Source organism: Gymnogyps californianus, chromosome 13 (assembly GCF_018139145.2).
Source record: "Gymnogyps californianus isolate 813 chromosome 13, ASM1813914v2, whole genome shotgun sequence".
NCBI classification, from domain to species: Eukaryota; Metazoa; Chordata; class Aves; order Accipitriformes; family Cathartidae; genus Gymnogyps; species Gymnogyps californianus.
Genome location: NC_059483.1, coordinates 21,231,477 through 21,256,795, shown reverse-complemented (window position 1 = coordinate 21,256,795; position 25,319 = coordinate 21,231,477). Strand labels below are relative to the sequence as shown.

Here is a 25,319-nt window from a genome sequence, read left to right as displayed (position 1 = left end):
CCCATTTACTTCTTTCAACTGAAACCAGGCAAAGTCAGTGGTTTTGAGGCAAAACCAGATGAAGAGCTCACGTGACTCCAAACAAAAAGCAATTTTCACACGGACTCTTATGAACTGAACAGAAACAAGCAAGTCTGGCACAACTCAATGTTCTACAAGACATGCACAAAGGGCCTAGTTCTGAGAGGTGTTGAAGGTCTCTGGGTACTGAGCACTGCAGGATCAGGCTCAACTTGCTAATGACTTTTCATAGGGTAGTGGGGATTAACCACAATGTGACTACTGCAGTCATTTGCAGCCTGAATGAAACAGGAAAAACTCTTTTTGACTTTGCAAGGAAAGGGTTTGTGCCTTTTCCTTTTTGCTGAGAACAGCCCCTTTTCTTTTTCCTAGACAAAAAAAATGTTTTTTCTCACTAGGCTTTACTTGGAAATGCTAAGGATGTGTCACCCCCTCCAGAGAATGACAGGCCAACAACTAGACCTTCTTTAACAGAGGACTAAGTTGTTGTTATACAGCCAATAAAAAACTATTGAGGTGGAATCAACCACAAAACCATGGGTCCTCTGTCTGTCCAGCTCCCTTCCCAGGCACTAGAAACCTCAAATTCCTGACCATGGTGACAGACTGGAGTAGCAGCCAAAAGAGCACACAGACATGGTTGCTGCCCCCTATACCTGCCAGACAATTTCCTCTCCTAGGAAAGCATACAGAACAATGGAGTAGAGTATCTTCTCCTCTCTATTCTGTTTCCCAGGCTATAAATATAGCCTCATCCATGGCCATGGCTCTCTTTCATGGGGCTGCTTTAACATATCCGAAATTATCAACACCTATATTATTACTGCAGCTACCACTATTAAAACTGTTCAAAGTTTGGACACTAAAAATTCCATGTGCCGTACCTTGAAATTACGATTATTATTTTTTCTTAGAAAACCCTTAATCAAGCTATACGATTAGAACGAGAGAAACGCCATAAATGGTAGTTAACTGGACAGTCTCTGAATGCTGGGCAGGAGTATGAAATGAAAAGTGAAGTTTCAGACTTTTGCCTGTCCTTCTTTGGAACATAGCATCAGAGAGTTTGAAGAATAAAAAGTGAATTTTGATCGATTCAGCTGCTTACCTTAGAAAACTGTACACGCAGATGAAACGTGAAACTTCTCAAGGCTATGGCTTGCAACGTCTTTTTAAGTAAGGTAAGAAATCCTTTAATCTCCTAATTTTGCCCAGAGTTGTCAACACTGATAGCTGTAGTCAGTGGCAAGTCTGCTAACTCAAATGAAGTCTTAAAACATTAACAGGGATAGAAACTTCTAAGCAGGAAAACAAGTAAAGAGGGTCCAAACTCCCAGACTTTGCCTACTGCTTCTCCAGCAGGACCAGAGAATTTTCACTGTATAGCTACACATAAGTAGTTATCAATTACAGGCTCACAAAAATATTTTAAGTTTTGAGGTCCTTGCATGTACAATGAGATTCTTCCGAGGATACCAAAAGGAAAATGGCATCTAGGACGTACTGCAGTACTTATCTCTAAAGTCTTCTAGTCTGCATGCCAGAAAAGCTTCATAGTACTGCAAAGTATCCTCTCAGTCATCACTGCACTTGGGTGAGTTGTTGTTTGACTTCAGCAATAGCTTTAGGAGTAGTCAGGGCCATAGAAGCAATAAAAGCTAGAAATATTTCAGCAGAGAGGCTGAAGTCTTTATCTGCAATCCTCAAACCAACTGAAGATTTGGATTTGCTTCCGGTCACAAATAAATAGGAGCTGAGCCTTCTAGCCTAGATGATGAAACAGATCTAGTAGTACTAGTTAAATGAGGGAGAAGAAAAAAGGGAAGAAAGAGACAGGGAGGGAAAGGTGGGAAAGGCGAGAAGACTCCTTTTCAAAGCCGGAAGTAAAAGACATCCTTTTGGGCCTGGTGTATTCATTTACGTGCGTGCACACACACAAAACCAAATCCAACTTGTGCCCCTGCTACTAACCTCTGCTGGCATTTACATAATGCCAGTCTAGTCTGCTCTGTGATACATAGCAACCTGTACATCCCTCAGCATTATTAATTCTTAGACTGAGAGCACTGGGCTTGAAAGAAGCACGCAGCACTGCTAAAACATGTATTTGTGTAAATACTGAGTCTTCCCAAGCATTTTTGTTGGGGTTTTTTGATTTTTTTTTAATTAAAAAAATCTGAAGATATTGTGAATACTCTAAAAGACTGTGGTAATGTGATATGATTACCAAAGGAAAGATGTAACATCAGCCAGACAGTTTACAAATGCAGTATTCAGTTCTGCACATAAATGAGATCACATACAGTAAGCAAATAGGATCACTATTCACAATTACCACTCTAATTCACAGATTATCTCAAGAGTAAATGGTAACAGACAAAAAAAAAAAAAAAAAAGAAAAAAAAACCAAACCCAAACCAAAAAACCCACAAACCCCAAACTTTTTTTTCCCCTAGCTGACCCTTTACACAATAAATTGGCTTTATGTGGCCACGACTTAGAGGAATTTCAACTGCAGACTTGACACTGCAGAGAGCAAAGTGTAAAGGTTTTGAATGGTGTGGTTGTTCAGAAGAAACCTAGAGCCTCCCCCTTCCCTTCACAGGCATCAACTTAATTAATTGTAAGGAACCTGGTTGTTATGCAAATGAATTCAGTCCTGTGATTGGTTATTGCAGCAATGAAGATTCTCACACACTATCCACATGAGTTCTGAAAATAGCAACGAGCATCTGCTCTGTGCAGTCTACCCCATCAATTTTCCTTTTACTATTTGTTTCAAAAAGAGACTTTCAATAAATTTATGGTTCCTGACACCAGAATTTATAAAGGAGTAAAGCAACATCATGTGAACAAGACCTCTGGCTAAGCGAAATAACATTTATAGTCTGTAGATAAGTGTTACCAGAAGATGACTTGCTGGACAAATTAACTAGTCTAGTAATACATTTACTTCGTATTAGCTACTCTGTGAACTGCACTGCACATCTATACACAAAGACCTCTACTGTGCATTTATGTCTGATATTTTTAAGGCATATAACTTAATTATACTCTTCTGTTCATTCCAATTAGTTATTTTAATGCAAAATCAGCCCTGATATTTAATAAAGCTCATTCTTCCACTTCTAAACTAGTTTGTCATGTCTATTTTAAATTTTGAAGCCATGCAACTTCATACCTACTTAAATTTTAACAAGGCAAATACCTTCCTCAGCAGGAAGAGAGTACATTCATTTTCCAAGGGTGAAAAGCTATGCAAATTCAGTTTTGCTTGGACAGAGGAAATAGATAAATTTAACATCTTAAGCTATTTTGGCCAGTAAACTGTTAGTATTATGAAAAGTTTGTCCACAACACAACAAAGAAAGAGGTTTCAAATAAATAACAAATTATTTTGTTTACCTTCTCTTTTGGTTTTTGTGATTTTAAAAGTTTTAGAGTGTGTATTTTCAACTTTGTATACACAAGACCGTAAAACAAGTTAGAGAAAAGACTAAATCTGATTATCCCTTCTAGTTTCATAATTCATTCCTAACTCAGCCAAAATCAGGTAGGCAAATATGTCCAAAATCTGAAGGATTTAAAACCCACAGTAACTTGAATCCAAGTTTACCTATAGAATCTTCTTTAGCTTCATTTTTAGAGAATACTGAGAAGGGGACATGCTTAAAATGTATCTGTATGTGCGTCAAAATAACACTGACATGGGAATTTAGGCAATCCAAAGAAAAGCACTAACAAAAAAAACGCCAAAACCCTAGAAACATGAGGATATAAAACTTAGTCTGTGCCCTCCATATAATTCAACTGAATGTTGCCTACTTCTCTGGATAACCGGAGTTACCATCAATTGCTGAGCTTTGAATATTATTGAACAAGCAAATAAACACGGTGGGTAAATAAGGCTAGTACTGGAGAAAATACTTTGTTCATTTACTCTAACTATATGAAATCTTAGTTCTAGTTATCCCAAAGAACCGTAAGATATTTTTGTTAAAATGATGAAGTCATAGCAATAAGAGATGCCACCTAAGAAACTCTTGTTTATTCTGAGACATTAGCTGAGAAGTGGATAGAGTAGGTATATTTTGATTTAACATGTTAGGTGTTCAGATTACTGAAAATTTCAACGGAAAATAAAATGACAATTTTAACCAGAGAGTGTATGCATTTTCATGCCTTGTTCTGATTTAATTTGGTTTTGGGTTTTTTTTATTTGTAAATAAAACCGTATTATTTACTAAAGCAACAACTACCACCCATGAAGGCTAAGGTAACTGAGGTAGCAAGACAAAGAGGTTCAGAGGCAAAGACAATAGCATATGCTAACAGTTAAGAAAATGATGTCAATGTAGAATTCTCCCTTCAAGGATAGTCTTAATTTATGGTCCTTTCAAAGTGTAGCTATTGCTGTCCTGAACATAAAACAGAGCTCTGAACATACAGCCTCAGAATAAGGCTCTATCTTAATAATAAAATCAATGAGATTAGAAAGGGCCCTCAAGACATTTTAGTAACCCAAAATTTTGTAACACACTTTTAATATTAAGTCATCTCACAATTCAAAGCAACATTCCATTTCTATGACCGTCTTAACACACACTGCATCCCGCAAGGAACAAATATGCAACTACACATGCACTAATTAAATATTTACAGTAAGAAAAAATATGTGTCATCTCAAAAGCAGACCATATTTTGTAAAGATATAATTCTTTTCTATTACTAACTAGAAATCAGAATCAAGGAGACACAAGAGAGTTAAACTCTCCCGTTATTATAGCTGAATAACTAACACTTACATAGTCCTTTAAAAAATAATGAGATTCAGAAGCCAAAGTATTAGTTAGCTCAAACAAGGATGAAGATACGACTCTCAAACTCTTAAGAGAAGAAACATCCTGGGAAAAAATGAGAAATATTTAAAATCATCCTCTCTCTTTCACCTCTGCCTCCTCATTAGTATGGGTTTGAGGCTCTTTCCTCCAGCAGCAGGAGCCAAGCTCCCAAGCAAGTGGCACACTTTGTTCTATGTTCTTTCAGGATATGGAATTCCTTTCCTTGTATCCTCTAAAAAAAGAGTTAAAACTCTCATCCTGACTCTCTTTGGCTGTAGGAGAAAATTTCCAGCTGAACTCACACCTCTAAGTGCTATAGGGTTACGAGGTATCTAATCATGGGTAAATGATCAAAATATTGGAAGATACTGAATAGTCTGATCAAACGTAAAGTTTATGTGCACTTACTCCCAGAATTCCATCACTGGAGAAGTGGCATTTTGTAAAGAGACTTGACTGCAGTTGCTCATATTAAGTTTTTGAAATTCCACACAGTTTTCTATAAAAGAACAAAAAAGAGTTTGCTATATTGACATGTAAGTACATTTCTTCTTGTGCATCTTCTAGTTTATGCATCTTGTAAAGCCACCATTCTATAATACATTTTCTCTATGTGGTTAATGGATTTCTAGGTACACTAAAATGCCACAGCTGCTACTTCTGCAACACTGTATTTTGATCACCAGATCACAGGCCTATCCCAGAAAAATATCCACGCAGTATGCCACATTCTCCTAGAACACTTTCCAAAGGCACAGTTGCAACGGCAAGGGCCAATAAAACATCTGAGGCAGAATAAAGACACTTTGAAAAACTGAGGCAATTGATTGGGAATTACAACATACTCCTACTCCAACTGCTGGTTCAATGGCCAATGGTAACAATTGGCTTATGAAACACTGCCAGCAACAAGTTTCCACTTTGCCTTAAAATGGCAAGTGAAAAGTCACTCTGGCTTATTATTATTATCTCTAATACAGAGATAAGAGATGAAAGCAACTCAGCATCATTGAGTTGACAGTATTTGAACAGGGATCAACACTGGCTAAGCTCCTTTGCAGGGTTGCCAAAATTGATACTGAAGCCTTCCACATCTATTGGGCCCAAGACTAGTTCCCTAACATAACCTAAAATGCAAGATTTCTGATAGTTTTAGGTGTGCTCAAAGAACACTGTAATGACCAATTAATAAAATCCATGAAAGACAGTACAATTGGTACATGATTTGAAATCAGACAGTAATATAAGGAATAAATGCAAAAACTTCAGGAACATGGAAATGAGGGCATTGGTATGTATTCCTCCCCATAGATGTTTGTGATCTTCAAATGCAGTAAGTAGAGCATTACAGATAAAAATATCAATGAGAGGACAGATGCAGAGCCCTATACTGCAAACCCTTACAAAAACACACCTCATCTTTCATGTAAGAGGCTACTTTGCATGCCGTAAGGATTATTTATGTGACTAAGTTTTCAGAAGTAGCTTGCTGAACATTATCCCTCAACATCTGGCATTAAAAAGAGCAAATCCAAAGTTCCACATTTAATATTTTCCTCTCCATTTAAACTCCTCCTGATTTCATTAGAGTGAAAGAGCAAGATTGTAACCTGTCATCAGGTCATCAGCTCTTCAGCAGAATTCACTTACTGTATTCAGGGAGAGTAGATATAATTGCAAATGAGAGTCTTGGGATTTAGCCAGAATAGCTTACAGAATTAACAAAATCCACAGTCGTCTTCTGCTATCTGACTTTATATTCTGCAGGAACAAGTGCTTATACAGTGACCTAAACCAAAAAGGTATGAATAAGTCTTCACTCCAGGATTCCTTTATCATGGTGTAGTGTGATGTGATTGGCCCATTTCCACAGACTTTTCTACCAGAATAGTTTTGTTCCTGACATTTTAATATATTAATCAATCACTTGGAAGTATTTGTATAGCAATAATCTCGTCTGCGGTCATACCTGTATTCCATTCATGCCCACAGGTAGCCCAAGGAAGCTCTGTAGTAAAGCAGTTAAACAAATAGAAGATAGCCCATGCTAAAATGATGATGTAATATACATTTAGATGTGCTTCTATAACTTGGGTAGCATATCCAATGCCTAGAGAAAAAAAAAAAGTGAGACACAATAGAAAACTTTTACTTTTCAGGTAATTTAAAAACAAAAGCTTACTACTTTAAGTATATCTTAACTTCAATTTTGATACAATTTATTTTATTTTACTTCAAATTTAACACATTCTTTTGCAGTACAACACAGAACTGTTTGTTACCTTCAAATAGAGGGCAAACTTTCCTCCAGCATGTAATGCCTCCTTCACTAGTAAACTGTCCCAAGGCCGTCTCCAAGAAAAATACTGGTATTCCACAGCAAATAAAAAAAACCACATATGGGATGAGGAAAGCACCTACAAGCAAACATTGAGGGGGTATTGGTTATAAAGAATACAGTTCCTTGACAACATAGTGAGAAATTAATTTCTTAATAAAGGAAGGATTACCTATTAGCCACCTCTCAGGCATCGTGCTGAAAGTGTTTACTCCTGGCCGCGAATATCAAAAGTTAACCTGTAAGCCAATGTCATGGACTAAAAAAGACCAGACCAAAGTACCTCCGTATAGACTAAATTCTGCTCATGTGTCTCTCAAACACAGAAAAGACCACAGTCTTGCTCAGCCACACAGTTCTGCTCTGATCATCACCAAGTCAGCCTACACTATCTTCTCTTCCTTACTTCTCTCAGGAAAGCAGGGATGAAGAAGTGTTATGGAAATTAAATCCAAGAAGTCCTTTGTATGTTATTTGGATAAGCCTGATGACAAGGATCATGAAAAGGGAATGATGAAATAAACTTTAGAACTACTTACAAGAGCAGGAAAGCAGGGCTTGGCCTTATCAGCTAGAAATATTAATGCGAAATTGTAATAACAAAGCATCAACATTTTTGTTAGATGCCGACAGTGAACTCCAGCATAGATAATGAATAGTACAATTCAATGCTGAAGCATTGTATACAACAACAACAACAAAATCTTCTCTTATCGATTAACACATAGCAGAAGTATTGTATTATTTAACAATTGGTTGTGTTATTAGGTATGGCACCTAAAGAATATGGCTGTCAAGTATGCCGAAGCAAAGAAATGAGAGAAGACACATATGTTAATGAGAGAAGATACATATGTTAGGCATAATGTCACTTGTTAATAATGTAGATTTTAGGTATTCCATTTAGAAATTAACCTGAATAATAAGGAATAAAATATAGCCTTTTGACTATGTAGAGAATCCTTTAACATATAAAGCATAAAGAATTTTTTTCCTCAGTCCCCAGGTAGTCAGACTTTCTGATGAGTCAAAGGATGAGTTGGAAAGCAAGCAACTATATTGGTTTAGACTGAAACAAGGAAAGAAGGAAATAAATACTGAGCAGAAAGCACAAAATAACCTATTCTGCCATTTTTACTTACACTAAGAAAGTTTTACTGGTTTAACCAGGCAGACTAGTGCAGCAAAGTCCTTCACAGAGTAATTTATCTGAAGTTATAGGAAAATTACAAAGCATTAACTAAGTAAGTTATGAAAATAAAGGTTAGTACAACATAGATAATGTGCTGTATCCAGGCCTCAACCTACTTGCTCCCAAACAAATAATCCCACAACACTAAACAACTTCATTTAAAGCTCCCATTAAATGATGTAAGCATCCCCCCATTCATTCCATTTCAAATCAACACAAGACATGCTAAACACACAAAAGTTTTGGTGGATGCAATTTTTCCTAGGAAGATGTGTTTTACAGCGCTGTCCATCATTGCATACATTGATCAGTTCTTTAGAGCACTAGCAAGAGCAGCATTTCCTTCCTTCAATGGGAGTCCTGAAGATCAATTTGATCATTAACGAACAGCACCTTAACAGCTACCTCTCCAATACTAAATCTCTGTCAGAATATTAACTATGAACAAAATGTTTCTGAATATACTTCAGGAAAATTTCTACAACTACAAGGCAAATAGGTATCCCATTTGTGATCTTAAAAAAAAAAAAAAAAAAAAGAAAAAAACCCAACACCAAAACCCAAACACCACAACACACCCACAACCTGCAACAATTACTATGCTTTAATCACTTCGATTAGAAAGTTGAGACAACTAAATACAGCTGCTTTGACTTGCCGTTTCTTTCTTCAGACCCAGCACATGAAAAGAGATCTCTTCACAAGTAGTCTCTTCCCTCAACCAGGCAATTTGCCTATAGTTGAATCTTGGCTGCCTCTCAAGCAATACATGTGGATTTCACAAAGAATGGAATCCTTGCATCTAAAACATGGTTTCTCTGTATGATTTACTGTGCAAATGGTTTGAACAAAATCCTTATAGGCCGGGCGAACTGCTGGCCAGTATCAAATCCAGCTTGGCCCACTCATATGCACAATCATAGCGAGTTTAACATGGCAACTTGTTGAAACTGAAAGTATTAGCTTTGACTCCCTTTTTCCAACACTGTTCTACAACAGGTATACATCATGAAAATTAGAGGACAATGGGTTTCCCAGCTTGCAAATAGATCATATTCCAAGAAATATCTAATTCTAAACATGCAAAGAAATTAATTTTCCTAAAAAACCCACTAAGTATCCATAAGAACAAATTAAAATTATAGAAGCTTATGCCTACACTACCTGTTAAGACTTGGAGAGAGGTCAGTCCTCAGAAGTTCCATCCTACTGCTTCTAGATTCGTTCTGTATCTAGCAAGTTATCTCATAACTAGTTCATATATCTTACCATTGTCTTCACTTACCACACACTAAGTAGTTTCCAGTATTTACATTTGATACATCAAACAAGTCCAACTCTGGTCTAATTCCAGCAGGGCATTCCAGAGAGTTACAAAAAACACAGGTCATAGACCAAGTCCTCATGGAATAAAATTGAAGTCAATGGCAAATTTCCCATGGTGCCATGACATGACCAATTAAACCACACACATTAATTCTATTCTTAAAGAATAGAGTGGTGATTAAGTATGATATTTAAGCAATTACTTTTTCACCAAATCACCCAAAAACAGAGTTAGAATTTTTTCTACCTAATGTTATAGCCTTAAAAATGATAGCATCACATTTTGACAAGCTAGCATATACATACAAATGGGCATATAAAGGCTACTGTATGAACAAGGAAATCTTCATTATATACCAAAAAAATATTTCTATCTTTTCCTCTGCCAAAATTTCTCTGGGAAAACTTTGACAATCAACAACAAACTGTTCTGCATATCATATCCAGCATATTAATATTTATGTATTAACAGCAGTACTTGGTAGCATCATTCTGAAAACAGGTGAATTCTTGTTATCTTAGTATTGCCAAAGTACAGATATATAAAGAAAGGAGCTGCAAACCATAAACACATCTTCCACAGCAGTATTAGCCTTCTAGAAACAGCAGACAAAATGGGCCAAAGCCATCCCTGAGTTCAGACAAACATGCCTAGTTTTGGAGGGACAAGGGAAAAAAATTTGGCACAGCATTGTTAGCAAACAAATCCGTTAAAGAACAGATCTTTGCATATCAGTCACTGAACATTATTTTTCTCCCAGCCTATGTGCTTACACTAACACTGATTCAGGCCTTAAGTGGGGAGAATATTGAATCCAGTCCACAGAATTCAAAACTAAATTTTTAATTTACTTTTCTGTCCTCATTGCTTCGCAAGTCACAGCTGACGTGCTTATTCTTAACTGTCACATATCTTACATAGCTTATGCTTAACTATAACCAATATATGCCACTTTATACTTTTGTAGAAGTTAAGTCTGTTCTTTTCTCTCTCAAATAACATTCTTATTCTAAATTTTATAGGGTTTGCTCTCTTCTTTGAGTAACAGGCAGCTTTTACATCTTCCCCAACCCTACTGTAGTGATTTGGGAAGTAATGAGGAAAAAAGTATGGTTGAGTTAAAGAAATTTTCATATGACAAAGGAAAAAAAGTAATCTTTGTAGCATTATCAAAACCAATATTCATCCTCTCCAAAGTATACTGTTGTGAAAAATAAATTGCTACGTTCTTTTCTACGTCAAAGTTATTTAAGTATGCTTGGGTCTGTATTCACATACAGAAGAAAACACACAGTGTACTACTATAACAGAACACTGGCGTCTTCCTCATTAAAAATCTTACAGAAAAAAAAAAGTCAATTTACTAACACAAAAGAAACTTGTGAAAGTAAGCCACACAGTATTTGGGAAAGAGAAGGAAAGAGAAACACAAAACTTTTTTCTAAGTTGTCAGATGTTTAATACTTCGCTACCCACACATACACTGAAATCCTGAATACTTATCTCTCACTGGTGCAAGAAATCACTGTAAAGCATTCTTAACTGTTTATTTCCCACATAGTTATGGTGAGCTGTAAATCAACATATGATGCCATCTTACCTCCTCCATTCTTGTAGCAAAGATACGGGAATCTCCATACATTTCCCAACCCAATAATCTCCCCTGCCACAGAAAGCACAAATTCAACCTTATTGTTCCAGTGACCTCTTTCATGAACTTTCTTATCATTGCTGTGGACGAGGTTGGTACTTGAGGCTTCTGGGTCCAAAGCATCTTCTGGCTTGCCATTAATGATAGGAATAGTCTTTTCAGCTGTCATGACTGTTCAGCCTAGGGGAGAGCAAAAGAAAAACACACAGATGTTTTAAGTCACTTGTTACTAATAACCTTCAATGACTACAGAAGTCCCTCAGCATATCATTGGTTTCTTATTACCTACATAAATTTGCAGGTGAAAGTGAAGGAGGCAACTCCATAAGGCTGGAAAAGTTGTAAAGAAGGAAAAAAGGAAAAGGAAGAAGGGGAAAAAAAAAAAAAAAGACGCTTATGTACAAGGGAAGATTTCCACGCTGAGACAGACAACTTACTAGTACGACATTGTTTTAAGGCGCAGATAGTGAAGCCTTTCAAAAATCCCTCCCCAAGCAAGGATCCCAGCTTGACTAACCTACCAGAGGACAGAGATCTCCTGCACCTTCCAGGCACACTATTGAGAACGGAAGAAGAAAGGGACGTGGAGAAGGGGGCCTGAATGGTTCTGGCCTGCCTGGAGGAGTAGGGGAGCTCCCAGACTACTCACCCAGGGCTCTGCCTCTGCCTGCGCGGCTGGGAGGGGGACAGGGTCGCTAGCTCAGTGCTCGGCTCCGAGCGGACCTCCGCGGGCTGCCACTCTTCGCTCTGTTGCACAGGAGGCAAGGAGCAGGGCAGCCGCCGGCGCCCAGCGGCAGAGACGGGCAGGGGGAGGCGGGGATAACGCGGACAGCGTTAGGATAACGAGGAGCCGGGAAGCCTCGTCCTGTTCTGCGGCTGCTGCCCGGCCGGCCGGCGGGGATAGGATGCTCCCCGCGCTCTGGAGCCGGAATTTGCAAATGCTCAGCCTTCCCCGAAGCGATGGTATAACACCCGCCTCCCCCCTCCGCCCACCTCAGGCTGTCCCGCCAGCTTCCCCCTCCTCCTTCTCCTCCTCCACCCAGCATCACCACCCGAGCATCCCCAGCCCCTCGCTCCCCCGCCCGGCGCAAAGCAACCAGGGCCAAGCACCGGGCGGTACCCAAGCCCTGCTCTCCTTGCACCCCCTCGGCTCCCCCCTACGCGAGGGGGAGGCGACCTGCATGCGGCTAGCGGAGGGCCCGCGGCGGTGGCGGAGCGAGCGGCGGCGGCGGCTGGCTGCGCACCTGCCGGCCGCCTTGCTGCAGTGGCCGCCGCGGCGGCGGGAGCCCGGCCCCGGCCCCGCCACCGCCCTGTCCGCCGGCTCCCCCGCGCCTGCTGCTCACGGGGCAGCCGGAGGTTGGTTTCTTGGGGTGTTTGGTTCGAGTTCAGGCCTGGCAACTTAAAAAAAGGAACCCGCCGAAAACAGATAACATTAACTTCAGCTGGGAAGGGGGGGGGGGGGGGGGAAGAACGGGATAAAAAAAAATGTGGGGGGAACATTTGGAAAGTGTGGAAACAATGTAGGCGCTTTGGAGTTACACTGGGAAAATGCAGAAACGGCCCACGTGGGCATTTCTAACCGGGGTTTTGCTTAAAATTCAAGCTAAATAAGTGTAAAATAGAAGCAGGAGGAAAAAATAATACAAACTGTTTTGTTTCAGGTTGAATGAAATATTTCAAATAGAGATTTTTTTCCCATTTAATTTTCTCCCCCTCCCCTCTTTTTGTGGGGTAGGTCAGTTATTTCCACCCCGTGTTTCTCAGCCAAAAGTAAATACCTCTTGCATTATTCATCTCTGCAGCTTCTCCTTGGCAAATGGCAAGACCCAACTCAGGTTTTAGCTTCAAATCTTCCCTCAGATCCAAACTCTCTTAGTTGCAGCTATGATCACCAATGTTTTGCTCTGCAACTGCAGGATACGCACTTTGGAACCGTTTCTTAAATCATAGATTACACTTAAGCATGCTGGAGGATGCTGTCCCAGAGACGGCATGCTCTTCCGTGTGAATTCGCTCCCTCTTGCCCTCCAGCTCCATGGACTTTTCACACTGCCAGGAAAACCATTATCCAGTGTTTACTGAAGACAAGGGAAAGATGCCCATGGATAGATTTTATACTAACTTTAGCTGACTTTGGAAGCTAGATCCTGATCATACCCTGCTTATTGTGGCAGGCGCACCCGCCCGGTAAAGGCCGAAACTTCTCGACCGCTGGAAGGAAAGAGTTAAACTAGAAGCTGCGGTTTGGGGTCGAACCGGCCAGCCGCGGTAACCGGAGTCACGTACAGACCGTGCCCCAAGTCACGCACCCCAGCTGCCCGAGCCCGCCAAAACCACCTCAACCAGTGAAAGCCCTCGGTTGAGAGAAGTTTCCAGACCACTGACCATATATGACCACGAGCCCCGATCCGACCTAGGCTATAAATGGAGCCCCGCCGGAGGGCACATGGAGCCAGTGCTGCTTGCTGCAGTGCGTCCTCTGCCCGTGGGTCGGGACGCCGCCCGCGGAAACTCCTGCAGGGTGAGAGCCTCGCCTTATCGGTGAGTGACTGCGCATTTTGAGTCATCGTTCTAACCTTAGATTTGGTTACCGTTCGTGTAGTACTAGTTCCCCACTGACATCCTGAACCTGTAAATAAGTTGTGTTCGTCGCAGTGTTATGACCTAGTATTCCTGTTTAATCAGGCCATTATACCTCAATACAACATAACATTCCTGTTCAATTTGACTGTTACATTTTGATATCATTAAAGAAAGTTGACTCTCAAAATACATTGCTATCTGTCCAGTGTTTCTGCGACACTTACAGCCTCTGTGTGTTTACACATTGAAGCTCCCACTGTGGTTAAAGTTTTTAGAATTTTGCTTTTAAGTTACCCATGCCGCAAGAGTGGGTGCTGGGGTCTCACCCTACATTCTCTGTCAATTCTATATCACGTAAACACTTGCACCTAACAGGTGCAGGATGAAGCCCTTTCTTTTCTTATTGTTACCAACATATATAGCACTAGCCAAACCTATATTGTGAAATGAAAAACTGCCAGTGATAAAACTATGATAAAATGGCAGAATTCTGATTTTGTAATAATTTTTTTTTAAAAGTATTCTCCACACATATCATTACCAGAGCTGCGTTTGGTTTGGGGTGGTCTTTTTGTGGTTTGTTTTGTTTTTAATGCAGCTGGGATTCATTAACTGAGGATGGAATAGATCAATTTTTTCCAACCTGGCTTTGTACAAATCAAACTCAACTTTGGGAGTTTTTTGTTGTTTTATTTTTTCCCCTCTTCTTCATCTAGTTTTCAGCAGGGATCAAAACAGTAATTGTTTTTCTGTATTCCAGCCAGACTGAGCAGGCTCAACAGGATACACTTAAACATCAAAGTTGAAACTGAATTCTCATTTCATTCCTGGGAGTAATTCTAAAAATGGAGGGAAGCTAAGGGACAGTAAATATTTGACTGATGATTCAATACATGGGAAAGACCAGTCTTCAAACAGACTAATGATACCAGATTGAAAGGGCCTGCTCCAAAGAAGTCTATAGGATGACTGGCAGATGCAAAGGGTGTTTAATCACTGCTGATTTGTTCAGTATTTGAAATGATTAATTCCTGGTGACAAGTATTTTATCCACTGCTGTGTTCTTGCACTGATTCCCATGGGTTTATGGAAGTAATTGCTAGCTGCTAATCTTTGTGAATAGTTTCCTGAAATGCAGCACAGTGTTTGCAACATAAAACTTCCCAAATTTTAAATCAAGTTCATAACCCTGTTTTTTTAATCTGGTGGAGCCTCCTCTATTGCAATGAAAAAAATTCTCTGGATTACAGGCTACATCTCAGTTCATGCACTAACCTAGTGTATCTCACGCTCCTCATCGTGAATTCATGCCTGCTGCCGTCAGTCTGTTGGGAGATCTGCACATGACATGCAATCAGAGCTCAACTCAGTGACTGGGATGAGAGCAAACCTTGCAACATGGCTGTACTGTAAGACAAGAGACTGTTAGTTACCAATATCAGAAGGCTGTCGCTAGTAAAACCAATAATTAACTAATGTTTAAGTAGTAGTTAACTAAAACATTAGTACATATTCTGTAGAAAGGCTAGCAGCATCACACATCAAGTAATCTAGTTATGTCCAAGTAGATTTCTTCTGCATTGTCTACTCCATTCCTGATAATGTAGCATCAGTTCTGCAGAAGCATTTAGAATTGTTGCCTCCAACCCACTCACCAGAAGTAAGTTTCCTGGCCATTGCTCTCAAGTCCACATTAAAATGATGTGACCTAACAAAGCCATTCAAGTTCTGCCTTATTCAGGTTTATCTCCACACTCCCAAGGGAAACCATTAAAACTCTGTGTGAAAAGTAGACAGGGGTGGGAGTGGAAATCAGATGTTTCTGCTAGCCAGAGAAAGGTGCTGTGAAGTACCAAATGTTCTAAGACTACTTTTATTTAGATTTATAAACTAAAATTAATAAAGATGAGGAATTGAGAGATAGAGTAACTTGAGAAAAGAACCTCCAAGGAAAAAAAACACATTCCCACAGGATTCTGCCAGGATGCTGAAATACATGGCCCAGAAGCACCAAGGAATACGCACTGTACCCAAGCTTCTTTGGTTACTGCCAGAACTCATATTCAGCCTATTTTTCCATTTATTCTGGGACTTCTACCTGGTCCATACTTTCAAGACACAAATACACACAGTGTTAAGACGTATCAACACATGTGGACGATTAACACTTTTGCTTTTTTCTCCTTAGTGCCCAATCCCTACAAAATTCAGAAGGCACATAAAGAAAATTGCATGATACAGTTGAACATTTTGCTTCTCATGCTTTGGATGTATAACTTTTCTTGGAAATCAGGATGCTTTGCTTATCCTGCACTTTGGATCCTTGTTAGGATGCGTCATTTTCTGTAGCACTACAATTGGACAAGCGTGAAGTCTCTGCTACACTGTGTAGTCTTTTGGCCCACATATGTGCCTCTAGATTTTTGCATTTTTCCTGAATAAAACAAACAAAAGGCAATAAATGGCTGTCCAAAAAATAATTCTCATTAGATTAAAGCTACCACGAACAGAGCTAATTTCCTAATAGAGAGATCAACGCAACATTCATGCGAGTGTTTAATGTGAGCAAAAAGTCATGTTATATAGCTTTGGAAATTAAAAGGCTTGGGCTTGGCTCCATTTCTTCTCCTTATTAAACCACTGTAACTCTGTTGATTTCTGTGTCGTTTCAACAATATAGAACCTGTGTCAATCTAATTGAAGGGAGGAGGGAACAACAATTCTCTCCAGATTTAAAAGCTTTAGTTTAGATATAAGCAAAATCTGTGAAATCTTTACATAAGGCTTGTGCAAAGTTAGACTCTTCATAGCTACACAAAAGTGAAGAAATACAATAAAAATTTTATTAGTGATAGTGATCTGACACAATATTTCGGATCAAAAGCCTAAGATCATGAAGCAGTTTGTGAACAAGACACCTTTAGCTATGCTATTACAGACTGGACTTAAGTCAAAAAGCAACAGGATGTCTGATTTGTGCCTAATCAGTTTTCTGCAATGAGAAAAAAAAGATTTATTTGTTGGAGATAACAACTTTAAGTTAAGTAACAACTGATTGTTGGGCTTTATTTAGAAAGGCTTAACAGCTATCATTGTAGATCTCTCTCTCTCTCTCAGTTTTATTGCCCATGCCTTACAATGGTTGAGATGCTGAATTTAGAGTTCAAAAGACCTGTGAAAACCACTTTTTCATCTGTTGATGTTGCCCTTTGGGGGCCTTCTCTTGTCCCTTGCTGTCAGAGATCCATATTTTCTTTCTGTTACAGGCATTTTATCTTCCAGACCATCTTATCTTCTAAACAGGAGTGGGTGATATATTCCACAATATGGGTTTTCTGCTGCAGGCTTGTGCTAACATGTCTTCATCTTTGGATCACCTCTGAGGCATTTTGCTGTGAAAGGGTTAACTTCAGTTCCCTTACAGGGTTCCTCAGTGCCTTTTGTCAGACAGACTTTTCAGACAGTTATTTGGTGATTGCTTGTATTTTAATATTTGACAAAGGTGATCTAATCTCTCATGGAAAAGGTGGTACATATCATGGATTCCTCATATTGTCACACACAAGTAAGCACCGTTCCCATTGTGTTTTACAGAGACACCCCTCTGCTAATGTTGCTAATAGTATCTTGAGCTTCCTAAACATGAGTTTTACAGACAGCGCTTGGAGGGAACCTCCAGTATTGAGGCTTATACACAACTTCCAAGAGTTAGCAGTCATATATCCAGATTGAACAGAGACCCTTCCTATGTTGTGTCAAAGTCTTATCTGCTGACTTAGCTAGCAAAAGCACTTTTTTACTTTTGCTAGCACTTAGAGCAGCAGGCAAACAAACAATAAGTTATTTTTATGAAAAAAGCATCCTCAAGCCTGACTGTAAACCTTGAGGCACTATGCTTCTGAATAAGACAACATGAAGAATGTTTCTACACATTGACAAAAAATAACCACCCTCCAGTAGTTTAGCAAATGTATGCAGCCAAAGGTGTCCAACAAGACAGAGATAAAAAGTAAAATGCACTGGTTTTTTGTGAAGAGAAGAAAATACCTACTCATGTAAGCGACAGCACTAAAAGAGAAGATACCTATGGAATGATGTTTTAATGTGACCTATAAGTGAGACCAAATAAAAGAAATACCAAATAGAGACCTCAGACAATGAGATACATAACACCACAAGTGCCTTACCACTAGCAGTTACTAGTCACTCATTCTTCCAGATCAGAAACTGAACTTACAGTCTTCATGCAGCTCTGCATACCATCAGTATGCCAAACTCGTGGTTACTGAGAGGTGCTACAACCTGGAAAAGGAATGAACTCTGAAGAAAGTTGGTGCTCAGATCGTCTGGACATATTTTGAACTATATGAAGATTTCAGAATTTTATTTATTAAAAATAAATTTATTGAAAATTTATTAAAGGTACTCAGTGAATACTAAAATAAAGGCAGAACTTAATTCAGATTATAGATGCTCTCTGCAGGCACCTAAAGTCCTTTATCTTATCCCAGACATTCTTTCTTGCTGTAGAGGAAAGTAGGGTAAGGAGTTGCTTTGTGCACTGTACGCTCCAGGTTAATATGGGGGGACTGTTAGGATTTACAAAGTTCAAAGAATTTAACAACTCTACACCTCACGTGGGAAAGAGTGAACCTGATAGGAAGAAGCATCTCCCCCAACCCCTTGGTAGTGGTCCCATTGCACTTCTTTTGCATGAACAGCCCATCTAGCCAGGCTTTATGTTAATCCATGAATTTCACACAACCTAACTTGGCTTTCAGGCTTTAGACTGAGTCTATAGAACAGTAATTCAAAAAACATTTTCCAGCTTATGAATGAAGCTAACCATCAATAGTTAAAGTAAAATAAACGTGGAGATGTAAATATCTTGCAATTACATGCCTTTGTATATATATTTTTTTAAATATATGTGTCAAGGAACAGAAATATTTCTTGATGAAAATTAATTTCTCCTGTTCTAATTCAACAGCTTAGTATACTCGTCTGTATAACTTCCCTACTATACTGGTTTTGGCTGAGATAGCGTTCATTTTCTTCATAGTAGCTGGTATGGAGCTGTGTTTTGGATTTGTGACAAAAGCAATGTTGATAACACACTGATACTTTAGCTATTACTGAACAGTGCTTAAACAGCATCAAGGCCTTTTCTATTTCTCATGTTGCCCTGCCAGCGAGTAGGCTGGTGGTGCACAGGAAGTTAGGAGGGGACACAGCTGGGACAGCTGACCCCAAGACCAAAGGGATATTCCATACCATATGACATCATGCTCAGCAATAAAAGGTGGGGGGAAGAAGGAGGAAGGGAGGATGATGATTTGGGTTATGGCATTTGTCTTTCCAAGTAACAGTCACGCACGATGAAGCCCTGCTTTCCTGGAAATGGCTGAACATCTATCTACTGATGGGAAATAGTGAATGAATTCCTTATTTTGCTTTGCTTGTAAATGCAGCTTTGCTTTACCTATTAAACTGTCTTTATCTCAACCCATGAGTTTTCTCACTTTTACCCTTCCGATTCTCTACCCCATCCCCGTGGGGGAGAGAGAGCGCCGCTGTGTGGTGCTTAGCTGCCTACCGGGGTTAAACCACAGCACCTACCCAGAAGCAAAAGACCACTAGTGTTTAATCTTGAACGTACAGTGAAGTGTCCAATTGTCCCTCACAAACATGGTAACCTATGCAATACTCATGTTGAGTGAAAGGTGGCAGCAACACTGCGCACAGTCTGCCAAATGTAGTTTTAAAATACATCAGAATGTATGACTGCAAGTTCCCGTAATAAATGCAGTCATAAGATGTGAATGAGGGAGTGGTTTGGTTCAGTTTCAGATCTGAAATAGGAGAAAAGCTCCAAAAGACAGGTCAACCCATAAGGAGGATGATTTACTTTTCTCCATGATACAAAATAATAAGAAATACATATGACAAGTTACCCCAAAAATTCTGTTCAACTCAATCACATCTTTTATTATTGGTGTTTTATATCTTTGAAAATGGAGTGCAACATCAATATATTGCTTCAAAATTTAAAAAAGAGGTCTCATTTTCAGAACATTTCCTTTATTGAATTCTTTTTGGCTGAAGCTGCATGTTAGTAAAACAAAGTAATTGCCTGAAAAATTTTGATCAGGTCTTATCAAACACACCCTATCATATTCAGTATTTGTTTACTACTTAGCACTGTAAGCATTTAAGCACTGGAACATCTGGAGTTTTAGAGAAAGTAGTATGTATTAAGTTCTCTAAAGCAGACCTACTATATTCATACAGACACTATGCTACTGCAACTGCTCTATCACATAAATTACATATGACAACTTGGACTAACTCAGCAAACAATCCTTTCTTGACCTGTCTGCTGGCACATTGCTAATTAACAATTAATTGCCTTCAACAAGATTCCTGCAGAGCAGATGATGTGATACTGCAGATGTTTCAGCCAAGTTGCATTTCTGTGCACTGTTGAAAAGTATGTAAAGATATTTTACTGCTTTGCTTTTTGTCATCGTATTTTTAATCAGAAATATATTCCTTTTTTTAAGTTTTTTTTTGTTTTAAAGATGTTGCAATACTTAAGTAGTGAAGAAACTCCTCTTACTAAAATATTTTCTTTATGGCTGTGAAAAATCAGCTGTTAATTGACATCAAGCCAACACCTGTAGATTTATATTCTGTGATTGGGTCAAAATGGAATTTAGCTGATAGACGAGAAAAAAACATTGTTGTAAAACCGCACCCCACTGTGCTCAGCAATAGCAACATCTCAGTGTTTTAAGAGACAAAATATAGAACACTCAAATTTTATGATATTCATTTACTAAAAAGTACAGCTATGTGCCAGTCTTGGTGCACGGACTTCTTTGTCTTTCACAGCTAAAAGAGGGAGTAGCTGTTAATGTAGACTCTAATCTAATCCACTGGAAAGGCAAATGAAGAAGATACAAGACTACCAGATTATACATCATTTCATATCTGCTGGACAATTATTTTCCCCAATGACTTGTTAAAAATGAGCAAAGAAAATCAATGACAGAAGAACCTTACAGCAAAAAGACATACATCACATTCACATGCTCAAAGCTCTGTGTCTAGAGCAACAAAGAACAGTAGGTAGATTCCTACTTTGCTGGCACAGATTTCAGAAGCCTGATAATGGGTATGGTGGGAGGGCAGGAGAAGTGTATGAATTGCTGCTGCACTCTTTTAGGAATGCATGGCATCTATTTGGGTGTTAGAATTCAGACACAGAAGACAAAATGGGCAGATTCTTATGAGTGGGAAAAAGCTTTCCAGAAACTTAAGAAAGTCATCAGAGTGTTATTTTAACACGATGTTTAAAGCAGAGGTGTGAAGAATATTATTTAGGTGATTCAGACTATTTCTAATAGTTCCTACTCCATCTCATCCTCTATTCCTATCCTATCTACAGGAAAGCTGAAACTGATCCTACAGTGTTTGACTACATTGAAAAGAGGAGCTTAAAATACACTTGTCTCAAATTCTTTTCCAAATGTCTGGCACTGGGTAGAATCATAGTACCAGAAACATTGAGCCTAATCCATAGAAAACCAAATGCATGAGAGAAGAAAAAATTTTGCAGAAGGTCATTTTATGCATAACTTGTGCCAAAGGCTTATGTTTGACTTCCTCAACATCCTAGTGTTTATAGGACAAGTTATAGGCAACATATCACACAGAGAGGAGACATTTCATATTTTCTGAGACATGTAGTTCTTCTGGCTTCAGAACAAGAGGAAGAATGAGAAGTTTGGCTCATTTCTCTTTGCAGTCTGTAATAAGAAAGGTGGTAGTAGAACTGCTCAGTGGAAGGAAACAATCAGTTGGTATTCTTCTGTGCTCCCACCATTATGCTTTAGTTTAGGCACAATGTCTGGTGAATGTAATCCCCAAAGTAGTATCCTATTTCTTAAACTCCTTCTCTAAACTGATTGTCGCTGAAAATATGGAGCCAAATGAACCTTTATTCATTATCTTCCATGGCAGTTCTTACACTCTGAAAGCTCAGAAAAGCATGACAATACCTATCATTATTAGCAAGGTGCCTGAGCTACAAATATAATCCTGATTTAACAAAAGGGGTTGCATTCTCACTGAAGCTCTATGCATGCTTTACTCAACATCTTTTGAGAAACAGTTGTTAGCATGACATTGTCTAGTAGGTGATACTGTGATGAACACACTCTCAACTATGTTGAACAGACCATTGCAGGAAATGTTTTGTGCTGTTGAAATGGAGAATAATGGGACATTGATTTCTGGAGTGAGGGAGTGATGTAAATGTTAGAATGAAATAAAGTATTATTATGATTTACTAAATCCCGGAAATCTTTGAGAATAAGAAAGTCAGGGAATGGGTGGACCTTTTAAATACTTAATATATAAAAGGTTAAAAGTTTGGAATTTCACCTGACACAGAAAGGACTAATGTCTTGCTAGTTTGTAATTCATCCTGGACTATAATGTAATTCTATTAGTTTCAGTAAAACTATGCCCAGAATTAATTTGTTTCAATATCTGTAAGAATAAAAACTGATTTTTCTTTTTCTGTAGGAAAAAATCCTTATGCTGAGGAATGCTAGACATCAATTTAAAAACCAATTTTTTAAAAGTTTAATTTTTTCTGAATATTGTTCTAGTCATCCTTTCCTGATGACTAGTCCTGATGACTAGTTAACTAAAACAGGAAGAATACGAATGAAACTGTCACGAGCAGCTTAAGGTCTCCTTACTACATGTCACATTCTCTACTTGTCCCACTGAAAAAGGAAGTCTTTGCTGATAGAGTCAAGGGAAATAGACTAATATGTCCTAAGTATAAGAGCATGAGTGACAGAGTGACATATTCACAAATAACAGGTCTTCATTAGCCCTGGTATTCACAAGTGTACCATTTTTGAGAGTATCATTCTGTATTTTGCAGTCAGCCTCTCCACCTGTTACTGAGATTAAATATAATTTAAGAGTAGAAAATTGCATGCTGAGGAGGAAAACAATTTGATCTGCAGAGGTATCCATAACCTTTCAACTTTTTACTGGCTACAGAATATGCTGCAGGTAAATACTATGAAATTTTCCACCAGTGCATCATTTACAAACCTTCAGCACATTCAACATCTATTGCCTGAAATTAATTTCTTAATAGATACTTTGCAGATTTGGGGCCTAAAGATAAAGTTTTCAGGAGCTAAATTTCCAAGGTAGTCTTTTGTCTTCTGCTGAAGAGGGCCAGAATATGGCACTTGGTCAGTTGTTTGCAGTTTGAAAGGGTTTTGTGCATCTTAAAAAATGACTGTTGGGATGATTAAAGTAGCTGAGGCTAAGGAGATATGGCTCTATATCTCATAGCTCTGTATCTGTAAGTGCATTTATCTTTCCAGAAAGTGTGATAGTTTCCTCAATTCTTTACTAACATTACATACGTAATAGAAAGACATAATATACATACATAACAGAAAGAAAGGTTTTAAATCAGGAAAGGGTTTCTTTTGAGGTTTGTTTTTAAAAGAAGCAGTAAGGGTTTGAAGCAGTTAGTTATTAATGTAACTAATTTCAGGTCCTTGTTAGTAATGATATGAAAGTATTACATTTCAGATGCTTGTGTTAAATAGATTTTCAATTGTAAGTTTATTTCTATTTTAAGTCTGTTTAAGCTTATTAAGAGTGTACCAGTTCAGTCCTGGGTTTCACAAGAGCCTTGACCAAGGAACAGAGCATAGTGTCCCTCTTCTACAGCTGAGCTAGTCAGCCCTTTGAGACACAGAGTGATGGTTCCACCTGTTTTCAATAAAGAGAAAACTAGGTGTGATACATGTTTTTATACAGGCAGAGAGAGAGTTCCCAAAGCAGCTGCTTTCTACTGTGCTGCTTGCATATTCAGCTCAAAGGAATAAAAACGTATGTTCATTTGCTGTATGGCCAATGAATCTGCAACACAGACTGCACCTATTAAACACGGATTTTGGGAACTGTAACACAAATCAGTATATACCAAATGTTACTATATACTGAAAATCACACTACGTTTTTTGCACTGGCTTTTATTGCAGGACTATGATTGTGTCACAGCATATTAACCAGTGGAAGTGGAGTGACATCCTCCAGCAAGACATCAATTTAATTTTGTGTTGATTGCTACATGAGAGTGTTCATACTGTATAATCTCATGTATGCATAATTTTTTAAACACAGTGGCTCTACATGGTTTCTTGAATTATTTGTTTCAGTGCTACTTTGCTAACAGCATCCTGAAGTTCTAAGTCCCCTTTTATGTTTGCAAATCAGAATCCTGGCCAGACACAGAAAACAACACATCTATGAGTCCATTTGATTAAAACAAAATTTGGCTACTGCCTAATGGCTTGCTCAGGAAGCGTTTGGGTTGCATTAAAATGAAGAGGCCAAAGAAAGTTCCTGAGCTGCATTTGAAATCTGATGTTAAAGGTCAAAATACCATGGTGAATGGCACCTCATCTGTATAATGGCAGAGCAGAAGCTTTCAGGAACTCCTTTAACCACCTTCAAAATTTACCACTCTACTTTATTCCTAGCTGAAGCAGATATAAATTACAGTTTCATATTAACACAAATTAGACATTCAAGAAAACTTATTTGAAGAAATGGTAGTAGCTAAATGCAATAAGCTTAACACACACTTAAGTTCTGTGGTTCATACTATTTTTCCATAGATAGTTTACTCTTAATGAGGACTATTGTTTTACAAGACATTATTCCAACGTAAAGGTTATTATCAGCTCTTGTCAGGTAGGCTAAAAGACCTGAAAATCTACCCAAATTTATAATTTCCACTATACAAATATCTTCCTATTCTAATCCTTGACTGAAAGTTAATTCTTACTCTGCTTTTACGACTATGAAGGAATTAAAATAATTAACAGCAACGGTGCTAAACCTCCACTCTCAAATTTTGCAAAAAATAAAAGGTATGTAAACCTCCTGTATTCCAAGTTCTAATTCAGATCTTTTAGAAGAAGTAGATACGTCTTGCATCTATGTTTGTATTAAATCCAGAAAAAGGGTTGCATTATAGTGTATTCTGCTTACATTTAGTTTCTTCACATACCCCTCTTACATTTTCAGTCTAAGATATTCTTAAAATGCCTTTTCCCAAATGATTCCTCATCAATTGTTCCTCACCCTATCGTATCCAGCCCTCCAAACCCTATATAGCAGAGCCTTACTGAATTGGAAAGGACTTCCATACAATTATAGTAGAGGAAGAATATAATGCTAATTGGTTTATTTAAGGATTTGGGGGAGAGGGTGTTTAAAAAGCAACTCCTGATAAAATTCTCTTTCAATAACAA

General features: G+C 38.5%; 1 protein-coding gene across 1 annotated transcript in view; it reads right to left on the bottom strand.

Annotated features, from left to right (window-relative positions):
* Positions 1–25,319, bottom strand: part of SLC6A11 (solute carrier family 6 member 11) — a 137,491-nt gene that overhangs the window by 96,237 nt on the left and 15,935 nt on the right. The window contains 4 exon segments of the mRNA XM_050904980.1: positions 5,271–5,361; positions 6,832–6,972; positions 7,145–7,279; positions 11,320–11,550. Of these exon segments, the coding sequence (XP_050760937.1) occupies positions 5,271–5,361; positions 6,832–6,972; positions 7,145–7,279; positions 11,320–11,539 (587 nt within the window). The 5' untranslated portion in view covers positions 11,540–11,550.